The sequence below is a fragment of the Artemia franciscana genome, unplaced genomic scaffold (genome assembly GCF_032884065.1).
Source record: "Artemia franciscana unplaced genomic scaffold, ASM3288406v1 PGA_scaffold_52, whole genome shotgun sequence".
In the NCBI taxonomy this organism is placed as follows: Eukaryota; Metazoa; Arthropoda; class Branchiopoda; order Anostraca; family Artemiidae; genus Artemia; species Artemia franciscana.
The window spans coordinates 830,646-844,302 of NW_027062693.1; the positions used below are offsets into that span (position 1 = coordinate 830,646).

The 13,657-nt window shown below is 36.3% G+C and overlaps 2 protein-coding genes across 2 annotated transcripts in view; both read right to left on the reverse strand.

The window, feature by feature from the left end:
* LOC136041964 (zinc finger protein 271-like) overlaps positions 1–4,397 on the reverse strand; it is a 184,777-nt gene extending 180,380 nt beyond the window's left edge. Inside the window, 1 exon segment of the mRNA XM_065726782.1 lies at positions 4,338–4,397. Within this exon segment, the coding sequence (XP_065582854.1) occupies positions 4,338–4,357 (20 nt within the window). The 5' untranslated portion in view covers positions 4,358–4,397.
* A 6,964-nt stretch (positions 4,398–11,361) lies between these two features.
* LOC136041954 (uncharacterized) lies at positions 11,362–12,846 on the reverse strand. Its single transcript, XM_065726765.1, has one exon. It carries the CDS (start codon positions 12,844–12,846, stop codon positions 11,362–11,364), a length of 1,485 nt encoding a protein of 494 aa, XP_065582837.1.
* Between the last annotated feature and the right edge of the window lie 811 nt (positions 12,847–13,657).

Below are 13,657 nucleotides of genomic sequence, written 5' to 3' on the forward strand. Positions count from 1 at the left end.
TATATGTCTAATGATACCAAAAATATTGGCGGGAGTGGGGTACCTTGAACCAGAGGGTACCATAAGCTAGGGGCATATCACCCACTTCCTGTTGCTGAAATTCCTCCTCCCTTTTACGCAATATTGGCAACCAGTCTCTCTACATTCTGATGTACTTTTGTTCAGTCTGGATCAGGACTCTATTTGTGATGCTAAAAAGATTGTTTTCTGCAGGTAAAGTAAAAATTTTGTTTTTCACTAGCTGTTTACTTTTCAGGGGAAAAATTTGTTAGATCCTGCTGATTATCAGATATCTAAAGAATTGATATCTTGGCTTTAAAACTGTGGTTTGTGATTTATGTTTTATTCAATATGTTTATTAACTAGCCCTTTCATAAGAATTATTATGCCATGGGGAACAATGAACCAGTGGTTGATGATGCTCCATAGCTTACTTAGTACTTTGATAAGCATACCTTTTATTATAGGCTTATAGGCCTACCTTTTACTTAATGGCCTATAGGCCTACCTTTTACTTATAGGCCTATAAGCTTGCCTTTTACTTATTCTTCTTAATTATCTTATTTTTAATGATTGAAAATTTGTGTCAAATTTTCAATTGTTGATTCTACAATGAGAAATCCTGCAAAAAAAGACCATTCAAGGGTTGACTTCTGCCAATGTGATGAAAAATTATGTCCTAGAAGTTGCAAAGGAGCAAAACTACTAGAAACAACTCGTTTATACTGCATAACTTATTCTACTCTCTTACAGTGCCTTAAGAAGCACAATAAAGATGAAGATTATTTTTGCCTAGACTATGGGAAAACAAACAGAATATTCACCAGAGAACAAGAAGGCTTGCTCAGCAAGTATGTAGTAACTGCATCCAAGATGCATCAGAATATGACAAAAAGACAAACAAGGAGGCTATTTTTTGAGTATGATTCCTCCATTGGAGCAATGGTGCCCAAAACATAGAAGGAAAACAAGCGTGCTGAAATTGACTGGATGGAAGGCTTCAAAAAACAAAACATTGAGATTTTCCTCAGAAAGCTCAAGCCTACCAGCCTAGCAAGGGCTATAAGTTTTGGTAAGCCGACTGTGATGGAGTTTTTCCATAACTTGAGATCAGTTTACCAGAAGAACATCTTTGAGCTACACAAAATTTGGAACATGGATGAGACCAGTGTTACAACAGTTCACATTCCTCCCAAAGTTTTTGCATGTAAGGGAGCTAAGCAGGTAGGATAGACTACCTCAGCTGAACATGAGCCTCTGGTAAGTCAGCACTGCAGTCAATGCACTCAGGACTTTCATCCCCCCTATGCTGGTGTTCCTGCAGGTTAATTTCAGGCCAATTATGCTCACTGGAGCCCCAAATGGGTTGATTGGCAGAGCAAATCCCAGTGGCTAAGCCTCTTCAGAAATACTTGTTACATTCCTGGCCCATATCAAGAAGTTCTCAGGTTGTAGCAAAAAGAAGAATATTTTGCTAGTTATGGACAACCATGACTCCCATATTTTGCTTTCTTCTCTTCAGTTTGCCAAAGACAATGGCATAGTTTTACTCACTATCCATCCCCAAACAAGCAACAAACTTCAACCATTAGATGTTTCAGTTTTTTATTCATTCATAGCAGCTTATAACAGGACCTGCAACTGTTGGATCATAAACAGTAATGGGAAAGTAATTGATATCCACACCAATGCTAAGTTTGTAGGAACTACTTTTCCAAGAGCATTTCAACCCATAAACATAAAGAGTGGTTTCCAGAAGACAAGGATCTGGCCTTTCAACATGCAAATGTTCTCCAAAGATTCCTTTTTGGCAGCTGACATGACAGACAGAGATGACCCTTCTTGAAGTGAGTCAGCAGCTCTTTCTGCTGATCCTTTGCAGAAAGAAGGAATTTCTGAATCATTCACCCAAGATGCTTCAATGTCCACTGAAATTTTAGTAGTGGAAGAGCTACTCTGTTGACTCCTGAAGACTTTGACCCCATTCCAAAGCTCCTCCTAGGAAAAATGCCCCTTGGAAGGGTTGCAAGAGAGTTAAATTAATTGTGTTAACTGATACTTCTAACAAAAATCAGCTTATGGCACACATGATTGAAAGGGAGAAAAAAATAAGCAAAATAAACAAGAAGCATCAGCAAATGTTAAAAATTTGGGAAAAGCAAATGCAGGAAGTAAGAAAATGAGCAAATCTAGTGATCCTACTGATTACCCACTTAGAGCTTTAGCAAAAGCACAAAAAGTTCTCTCTTAAATGTCCAACAGGAGTTCAGAGGAGGGGTTGAACTGGAGCATTGTGAAAGCAAAGATAGTCTTACAATGGATTTCAAAAAAGAAGGCATTGACAGCTTGCAAAATACTGAGACAGAGGTGGGAGACTATGTGCTTGTTGCAGTCCAAAAAAGTCACTGGTGGTGCACTTTGTTGCTGAGGTATTGCTCATTGACAGTTTGGAAATTCAAGTGAAGTTTTGGAAGCATTTGGGCAATGAGAAATTTATTCCTATAGATGAGGTGTCATTTGTTATGAAGCCTGATGTGGTGTTTTATCTCCTCAAACCAGTTCCTGTTGGTGGAACATCCTCCCAATCAGGAAAGTTTGCTTTTGGTATAAACCTTCATCATTTTCACTTAAATAAGATTTTTTTATGTTTTCCTACTTTTTATAGATGAATTTTTATATCTTTATTCTTTTATGTAACTGAAATCAATCAATAAAAAGATAAATCTTACTTGTTCATCATACCCTATGGGTTGGTGCATTATTTAGTATTAACCCAAAAAACAGAAAAAAAATACTCAGAGGTGGCCCAATAAATGAGCTATCTTTTCATGTAAAAGAGTTGCAGAAAATGTCTTTGGGTTGCCTTGAAAATATAATCAAAAATGAAGTTTGGTTCAAGGTACCTGACTCTCCTCTACTCTGGGAAGGTATTGCCAAGCTTCTATATTAACCCTCTTCTGATTTGTAGGTATTACATATTTGTATACTTGACAGTCTATACCTACCAAAATTTTGACAGAATGACACTTTACCTTAATTTTCAGTTACTAGTTGCTTTTTCTCTAAATTTAGGCCTAGTTCAAAACTACAAATTCATTTATTTAGACTAGAATTTTAAGCTATATTAATAGGTAGTAGTTCCTCAGTTTAGGAAATGGTAAAATTCTAATTAATTAACTTTTAGCTATCTCAGAAAGGGTTTAGGTTAGGAAAATGGAACTTTCAGGGATGAATCTACAGATTAAAGTATGTGCCAGGAAGGTATTTTGAAGGAACTACCTCTACTCCTTCTCCCTCTAGAGGCCCTGACCTTTGATGACCTTTAAAATATGTGTGTTATAAAAGTGAAACCTTGCAAAATAGATCTTATGCTTAATTGAAGTACAACAAAATTGTTTTCAGCTTCATAACTTTGCTCAATATCAATTTATAAGGTTTCAAAGATATGCAAATACATTTCCTAAACTTTGAAAAAAAACATTGATATGGTTCAAAATTCTATTCAAATAACAGGAATTGCATTTTCAGAGCTAAAGGCAGAGAAAAAGCAACTAGTAGGGCCTAACTGAAAATTAAGGTAAAATGTTGTTTTATCAAAATTTCAATAGGTAATAGATAGACCTGTCATGTAGACAAATTTCAGTGCCCTCTGGAGGGGGAAGGAGTAGAGGTGGGTACTTTAAAATACCTTCCTGGGACATCCTTTAGCCTTTAGACCCATCCCTGAAAGTTTCATTTTCCTAACCTAAACCCTTTCTGAGATAGCAAGAAATCAATTAACCAGAATTTTACCTAGGAAACATATTTGCAGATTTTTGAAACCTTGCAAATTGGTATTGAGCAAAGCTGTGAACCAGAAAACAGTTTTACTATGCTTCATTTAAGAAGAAGATCAATTTTAAAAGGTTTCATTTTGATAAAATATAATTTTTTGAATGTGATCAAAGATCACTACCCACTAGAGGGAGAAGTGGAGGTAGGTATCTACTTCAAAATACCTTCCAAGAAAACAGCCTAGCCTATTCTAGTCAGTTGACCTATCCTTGAAAGTTCCATTTTCTTAACCTACCCCCTTTCCTTGATATCAAAAAGTAGCCAAACTAGAATTTTACCACTATCGTTTCCAGAGAGCTTGTTTGAAATGATTATAAAAAGTGCACAATAGAATGAAACATTGAAACTTCTGACTGGAGCCAAAATACAAAAGTAATTTAATGACTGCATAAACCTAAAAATATAACAGAGTACGAAAAATATACTCTAGGCTAATCAAAACATAAAATGACTGAGCATAAAATACAATGCTAGAGATTACTAATAAAATGCTAGAATCCTACAAGACTTTTAAACAAATCATTTCTTCTTTTAAACTAGTAATCACACTTGTCGAAATCCCTAAACAAAGGGATTAGGGAAATCCTTAACTCGTTAAAATCCCTTCAAATGTTGAAAAGAAATCTGTGTTTTCAAATATAGCCGCAGTTGCTGTAGATGACTTGTTGCTATAATGGAAAACACAACACACTATTGTTATATTATAGTCAAGTTATAGTATATAGTTTTAGTTATAGTTAGCCCAATCATAAGGATCACAATAGTACTACCTAAAGGACGGCGTTCGTAAAGCTCGTAAAGTCGTTTGCAAAGTGTGTTTCCGTAAAGTTTTCACCGCTCATATCAGCTTTGTACTTTGAGTAAATGTCTTTAAATTTAATTGTCTTTACGTTAGGTTAGGAATTCCTTTATTAGGAATTCCTCTCATTGACGATGTTCCTATTATACATTTGGCCGTGCCGTGTCCGGTTTCTTCATTATCCTCTCTAACATCTAATAGTATCTTTTTTGGCGTCCCTTCCAAGCTGGTATTCTGGATTACGTCCGAAAGCTTATCAAAATGTGAACCACTGGGTATCGTATCACAGAATAAAATTCTGAATCTAAAACTTCGTCGATGGTCTTCTCTCCGACTTTTGCTAAAACAATGTCAGTGAACTCTTTTTTACGGTAAATTTGTATAGTCTTTATAAAGTTTCAAGAGCTGCCACATATCTATCTAGAATTTAAAAATTTTAACAAATTTGCTGCTTTGTTCTTCAAGTATCCTAACGGTAATGCTTTGTCTCACTAGGGTCCCTGTGGTGTCAAAAAAATTCACAGTTTTTTGTTTGTCTCTTCACGTTTTGCTTGCTGCAAAACTTTAGGTAGAGTGTTTTTATTAAGAGAGATATCCTTCTTGACTCTTGTTATTGACAAAATGATGAACACTCAACAAAGCTGTTTTTCGTGAATTGGAAGAGAATAACTTGCCATTTTTGTTTTCTTCGGCTTTTATTTGCTTTTCATTCTCTGATATTGCCGTAGATTGGCTTCTACCCAAGTTTTTTTGAATTGGTCACTCCAGAGACCAATGGAGGAAAGGAAACACAGGACGAAGAAGACAGCAAATTTCTCGATATACTGTATTCTGAGAATTGGTATTCTTCATACCCTCCCAGATGAAAACCCATCTGTCTCATTTTTCATATTGAAGGATTAATTGGGAGGCGAAGGCGAACAGCTTTAGGTGATTAAAACCACGTGAAATAAGGAACTTGTCGAATAGAGACCGGCTTTCTTGTTTCTGAAAACTCGTGAAAAATACTTTCAAAATCGTCACTGTGACTTTTTGCTGCAACCCTGTCAATTGACCCCCTTGACCTCCTCTACTAATTGACCAATCACTTTGACCCCCCCCCCCCCTGTTCAGCAAAATGTACAAAATCTTTGTAGCAAATTGGCTAAAAGCCGAAGTTCAACCCCTCCTTGATCCTCACCAGTACGGTAACAGAAAGAATACATCAACATCCCATTATCTAGTCAGTCTTTTACATTTTATTTTTTAGTATGTTGATGAGCCTGGTAAATGGCTAAACTTAATCACAATTGATTTTTAAAAGGGTGTCAATCTGATTGATCATAACATTTTTATTTCTAAGCTTTTAATTGATTTTAGAGTGAACCCTGCTGCTGTGAAAATCATTCAGAGTTTCTTAATAAATATGTTCCAAATTTTGAAATATAAGAAGTCTTTCTCTGAACCTGAGCCAGTTTTTATGGTGTACCTCAAAGTATCATCCTGGGTCCTATTCTTTTTCTATTTATGATTAATAATGTTGCTAATGATTGTGAAGTCCAATGGATATATGTTGATGACCTTACCCTTGGAGAAATCTGTGAAGCAAATGAATGTAGCAAAGCTCAAGTTTTACTTGATAATGTGGAGACTAAAGCTTCCGTTTCAAATAAGGCAATAAATGACAGTAATTCTTCTATTTTAACTATTTCTTTTTTAAATTCTTCTGAACCTAATTTCCTGCCAACTATCTCGGATTCTCTTAAAGTCAGTAAGATTAAACTTTAGGGAGTTATTATAACCAGTGATTCAAAATGGGAAGCAAACACAACTAGTCTAGTAAAAAGGGGAAATGCTGGGCCGCAGATTCTCAAGCTTATGTCGAATCATAGCACCCCTCCATATCACCTCCTCTGGATATTTACATTGTTTATTCACCCAATTCTAGAATATGCAGCCCCAGCATGGCATTTTGGACTGACGGCCGAACCAAGCACCAGGTTCAAAAGAGTTCAGAAAAGAGCTCTAATGCTCGAAGCCTGCAGAAATGTTGTATGAAGAGCTGCTGACAAAGTTTAAAATACAAACTCTGGAAAAAAAGAAGAGAAAAACTCTGCATGGATTTAGGAAGAAAATCTTTGATCCAACTAATCCACAAAACTCTTTTCCCACCTCAATCCACAACAAAACGACTCCCGTGCAGGTTTGCAGTGCCTGTTGACAAACATCAGCCAGTGCGCTGTCCCACCAGCGGTTAGCGAAGTGTTTTTACCTAGTTTTGTAAACATGTATAACGAAAATCAGGAGGTTTGATAAGTGTTTTTTTTTTTTTTTTTTTTTTTTTTTTTTGCTCCGCTTTTTAATGTGACTATACCAAAGAAATTTGGCAGTGCCATGAAAATTTTCGTGAAAATAAAATCTTCTCCATCTATATATCTATCCATCTAACTGTTGAGGCATTAAGAAGTTCTTCAGTGAAATCGATTCTTAAATCTTTACATAGCTCCAACACAAAATATGATGTCGACTTTATTTCCACTAGGACATCCCTTGCATTCAACATAAAATGTTCCCATACAGTCTTCACAAGTAATAATATAATGTATTCGAGATCTGTAAAACATGTAAAAATACCTTGTTGGGTCTTTCATCGGAAACGTCTTGCCTTAGATTGACTATATTGACATGTTAAATGTTTACCTTTTTTAGCTTTAATAAATCAAAACTTAATTAGACTATAAGGAATAAAAATGAGTACGTGTATATCTAACTATCAATCCACAGTTCTAGGTTTAATAAAGCTTATTACTCTTCTTTGGAAAAAGCTTTCTGAATTGTTGTCTATTAATTTACTATTGAGATTTTCTTTTCCACGGAAAGAGAAAATACTAATATTTTTTCCATTTTTTTTTTAATTTGAATTCATAGTTTGGCTTGCTATTTCTATGTTTGAGAAGATTTTTCTTTGCCTTTTTCAAAATTTGAAAGGATGGTAGTTTTTTAGTTAGTTTTATATTTTCTTGAGTTGTTGTGAACAAGTAAATTTAATACAATTCCAAAAAAAATATACCCATAACCTTTGACTACCTGGATAAAATTACAATCTCCTAATTTAGTTAGACCATAAGAAAAGAAGCATCAGTAGTAGCAGCCCTGAAAGTTTTAACTTAATGCCCTCAGTCGTTCTTGTGACATTTCTGAGATGTCTTATTGGCAACCAGCATGCACACAGTGTCTTTTGATTTAGTTATAAAATTAAATAAAAAAAACAAGTTTTTTCAACAGAAAGTAAGGAGCGACATTAAAACTTAAAACGAACAGAAATTACTTCGTATATGAAAGGGGCTGCTTCCTTATCAACGCCCCGCTCTTTACGCTAAAGTTTGACTCTTTCTCTCAACTCTTCTTTTTAAAACAGTAAAAAACGTAAAAAATTTTGATTCGTTGACTTTGGGAAAAAAATGAGCGTGGGGAGGGGGCCTAGATGCCCTCCAATTTTTTTGGTCACTTAAAAAGGGCACTAGAACTTTTCATTTCCGTTAGAATGAGCCCTGTTGCGACATTCTAGGACCACTTGGTATATACGACGACCACTGGAAAAAAAAAAACAACAACAAAAAAACAAATAAACACGCACCCGTGATTAGTCTTCTGGCAAAAATACAAAATTCCACATTTTTGTAGATAGGAGCTAGAAACTTCTACAGTAGGGTTCTCTGATACGCTGAATCTGATGGTGTCATTTTCGTCAAGATCCTACGACTTTTAGGGGGTGTTTCCCCCTATTTTCCCAAATAAGGCAAATTTTCTCAGGCTCGCAACTTTTGATGGGTAAGACTAAACTTGATGAAACTTATATATTTGTAATCAGCATTAAAATGCGATTCTTTTGATGTAGCTATTGATATCAAAATTCAATTTTTTAGAGTTTTGGTTGCTATTGATCCGGATCGCTCCTTACTACAGTTCGTTACCACGAACTGTTTGACAAGATTTAATTTTAAAGCAAAATGGGCAAATTGCGTAACTCTGGAGAATTGATATGTCCAATATCTCAAGAGACATATTTACTGGACCGTGTAAATATGCTGAAGAAAATGGTTATAAAAATTTTTGGACTGGATATGTTCAGAAAAATAATAAACTTCGAGAAAGGGCTTATTGCCCTCCATTCACTTTAGCTCTTAAAGAAGGTATTGTAACTTTTAATTTCTAATCACACAAGTTCTTAAAAGTTTCGTTGTTATTGCTTTCTATGGTAGTGCTGTCCTGCCTATGCTTTTGCTAAATACGTCTTTTTAAAAACTTGCATGCATATAGTTTTATCTTTTAATTGAAAATCCCCATAATTGTTCCCTAAAAGTTTCATCTTAATACCATTGCCGCCATTAATTACAGCAGTCGCAGCAAAGGTATTAATAGTATACATACGATACCTTCTGCCTAGTTCCAAATATTTCACGGCTTCTCCTGAAAGATCCAGCTTAGTTGTTCTTGAGATATTGCCGTGTCATTTTTTTTTTGACAATCTGCGTCACCCTTTCTACTTAATACCAATAGCTTTACTAGCAACAATATTAGGAGTAAATTAGTAGTCATAGCCTTAGCTTTAATAGTAGTAGATATAGTACCACCAGAAAAGTAGTCATAGCATGAGGAGAAGCAGCGGCATTAGGATTCAAATCTTGTCTTTTGGTTAGTTCTACATCCGCCATAACAAACCCTGTAAGTTTTGACTTCACGCACCAAACTGTTCCTAAAGCATTGTTGATGTGCCATTTTGTTGATATTGACTCTTGGCTTTTATCAGTTTTCCAATATATTGATCAGTTGTAAATATATTGCCAAATTCGTCAATATATTGCTTATTTGTCAATATATTGCTTCCCCAAGCGTGAATTAGCCTGATAGAACCTCAACAGTTTGACTCTAGTTCGGCATTGTGGAGTGACAGGCATGAGAGGTATAGCATAAGTGGAAGACAGTAACAACCGTCAATCAAAGGGATAAAATTAACCTTGCACCTGATGCCCATTAAATTGGACAATCTGTCTTGGCTTTTTCTACAATTGACCATGACTTGACTTTACCCATAACTATTCCCTTTTCAATTCAAAGTTAATTATTTCTGGATTTGTTATCCTTACAGCATAGCCACGTAGTTTATCTAGACTCGAAAGTAAAGGGCAAAGCATTGCTCAAGAAATCTGAAAAAAACTAGTACAAGTCCATATAGAATATTACTCCATAAGGCAATAATCTTCTGCACTTGAAAAATCAAAAGACACTATCATCTTGGAATGAAACTTTTCTCGTACTACATTTTCTACTTAAGTCTTTCTAGCTCGAGCCCATCTTATAGAACTTTTGTCTCATTTTCTATTGTTTTCCTAGAGAGGCGTGATTTCGTCAAAATTCATACCAGGAGGGGATGAGGGGGGGGGGGAAGTTAAAATATATTTTCAAAAATCAAGTGAAAATGGCCGTAAAAACTAAAAAAGCCATTTAGTTTCTTAAAGGTACTATTTAGTACTGTAAAGGTAAGTATATGCAAAAGAAAACTGATCTATATTTGAAAATGCATGATATATGTAGGTTAATCTTAGTTTTGAGAATATTTTGGAAGAAACTAAATTTCAGCTTGGGGGGCAAACTGAGGTCTGGGGGGCAAACCTTGGTCTAGGAGGAGTAGTTCCCCCTAGCCCTGCTCCATTTCAAATTACACCACTGTTTTTCTATAGTTCAAAACTTATGGTTGTTTAATAAGTTTTGACTCAAATTCTACTATAAAACTGGAATTGTACTTGAAAGCCATCTATCTTTCAATATAGTCTTCTAGGTACATTGTTAGTAACAAGATAAAATTATAGAATTAATCAAGTAAATGACAAATGAAAAGGATATGACTAATAAAAACTAAGTAAGCAATCATTTACCTGATAAAGTCTCGCTGTATTGTTTCTGCGTATTTTGCCTGGGTTGATTAAAAATTTAGCTTTTCTGTCCGTCGTTGGAGCAAATTTCATAATCTCGCAATATAACTTGTATTATTACCAAATAGAATGTATGAATACCAGTAGCTTCAATGGGGAGAGAGGGTATTTTTCTACAAGACTTTTATTCTGCATTTCCCCTCCCCGATTCAAGAAAATATTTCTGTGGTATAATTATTTTTGAAAAAGGGCTTGATTTTTTTTCGTGTTTTTGTTAAAGAAATTGAATAAAAAACGAACTTCCCCTCACTGGATTAAGAAGAATACTCTTCCCTCCCCATGGCCGTGTCCAGAATCTTATTTTGTAGAGGGAGGGGCTATAAATAGGTTAGAAAAACGCATCAAAAATTTGTTTAAATGTATGAGAGAGAGAGAGAGAGAGAGAGAGAGAGAGAGAGAGAGAGAGAGAGAGAGAGAGAGAGAGAGAGAGAGAGAGAGAGAGAGAGAGAGAGAGAGAGAGAGAGAGAGAGAGAGAGAGAGAGAGAGAGAGGTTTATTTAAACAACATCGTAGCTAACAGCTAATTTGCGTTGCTTCATTATGCTAAATAACAAATTAACACAAAAAAAGAAGAAAATATCACTCGGCTTTGTTTAGCAAATCTGTAAAAAAAAAGGTACAAACGAATTTGCGTGGCGGTTCGTGCGTGAAGCTACTGGAACCAGTTTATTTTGGTGACGTGTACGGTTGTTGGGCGGTGCAGTAGGTGGTAAGATGTCTCGATGCTGGGGTTTAGAGAGAAGAAACTTCCCAAACATCAGGATAATCTGCTCGTATCTTTGGCCAACGTGGGGAGGTCGATTTTAACAAGCGCTTCACCATAAGATAGTTGTCGATCGCCAATAATAATGAACACGGCTCGCTTTTGCACCGACTCAAGTTCTTGGATGAGGTATACAGTACGCAGTGAGGCAGGCCCCCATAGTGGGCTTGCATATTCCAGAACTGGACGGACGTATGTAAGATAAGCTAGCAATAGGCACTGGACATCACAGCCAAATCTACGCACTGTACTCAAAGACTGCAGACATGCATTTGCGTTTTTAACAACATTTTCAACGTGCAAGCCGAAAGAACAATCACTTGAAAAAGTAACTCCCAAAATCTTTATTGAGTCGACAATCGGAAACGGAACATACGGTTGGCTGAATGTGCGCTTCAACGGATTAAAGCGTAAGACCTTTGACTTATTCGTGTTAATGATCAATTTAGAGACATTGCACTCGGCAATAAGCGCATCGAAGAAATCGTCACTGAACTCTTTCTTAACAATTCCATTTTCAACTAAGTATTTCAATAGAAAAGAGATATCGTCTATAAACTTGTAATGATCCTCATATTCGACTAGTAGGTAGTTGATCACGGCTATAAATACAATGGCAGCCAACTTTGTGCCCTGCGGAACTCCACATGTTATACCTGTCCAATCGGAGTCAGAATCACCCCCAAACAGGGCATAAACACGCTGTTTCCTATTAGATAAGAAATCCATAATCACGGATAACACGCGCTTTTTCGCACCCATTATCTTCAAATTTTGGCCAGCAATCAGGTGGTTAATGAAATCAAAAGCTTTTTGGAAGTCTATTGCACCTAGATCCAGGAACCGATTACCTTTATCCAGCCATGTAAGTATGCAATCATACATACGCACTAGATAAATTGTAGTATTGCACTCCTGGAGTCCACCATACTGGTACTTATCGATAGAAGAACTGATTTGGTCGAGCAATCGACGGAGTACAAATGCTTCCGTAACTTTAGCCAGGCAGGGGGTTATCGAGATAGGACGCAATTCATCACATGCTTTAGGGGGGCTTGACTTCGGAATAACCCGGATATATGCCTTTTTCCAAATATCTGGGAAAGTACCAAGCATGAAACACAGGTTAATCAACACGGATAATGGCTTGGCAATGAAGGGGGCGTATTCACGAACAAGTTTTACAGGAAGCTCCGAAGGATAGGATGCACTGTTGGGCTTAATTTTGATTAATTCTTTGAAGACGTCTTCTTCAGTGACTTCAATAACTTCCTCTTCTGAGCAGCCGTACAAGAGATCGGCTTTTTGGGACTCGGTGGGTGGAGGGTGGGTCGTGCAGATTTCAGTGAAGAAGGAGTTCACATCTGTCGCAGTGAGAAGTTTGCCACTATCGTCCAATATTCTCACACTAGAGGTAGTGGATTTTCCCGACATTTTTCGAACAGACTGATGCCATTTCTTTGGATTACTGACGCGCATAGGTGACACTGATAAACGGCCATATTGAAGTTTGGCCTTCCGTATTACAGTGACGATGTAATTTCGTAGTTTCTTTGCGTATTGCGTTACGTTTTAATGTATCAAACAAAAATATCGGGGGTGGAGGAGGGGGAAGTGGATATGCATATTCCCTTTAATTTCCGTGAATTGAACTTAAATAATTTTCGTTTAAGTATTTTTGTTAAAGAAATTGAAAAAAAAACTGCCTGCCCTCAATTAACTTTTGGTTCTTAAAAAGGGCATTATAACTTTCAATTTTCAATCTAATTAGCCCCATTCGAAGTTTATAGGAACTACCATTCCACGAAAATTTGTATGCTTCCAAGGCATATTTCACAACCCTTTTCTCGGGGCTATGGTTAGTTGCCTCAACCCTGGAGTCATTGCCATATTTTCTTTGGACTTTTTTGAACAAAATGGCTATCTCATAATTTCGATCAGATGCGATTGAAGAAAACATGGTATTGAGGAGGCTAGTTGCTCATAATCAATTTTTACTCCTAAAAGGGAATTAGAAATTTCAACTTTAAATTAAATGAGCATCTCCTAAAGTTTATACTACCACCCTTTCAGTAAAAAACCTTAGAAGTCCCAAGGGCACAAATTACAACATTTGGCCCAGAGTTCTGAGGGGTAGTTTCAACCCCGAGAGCCTTCTTATATGATCTTTAGACTATTTTGAACAAAATGGCTATCTCAAAATTTCTATCGGATGTATTTGGGGGAAAAAGGGATGCAGGGAGGCCTTGTTACCCTTTGATCACATTAAACTCTTAAAAAGGCCACTTAA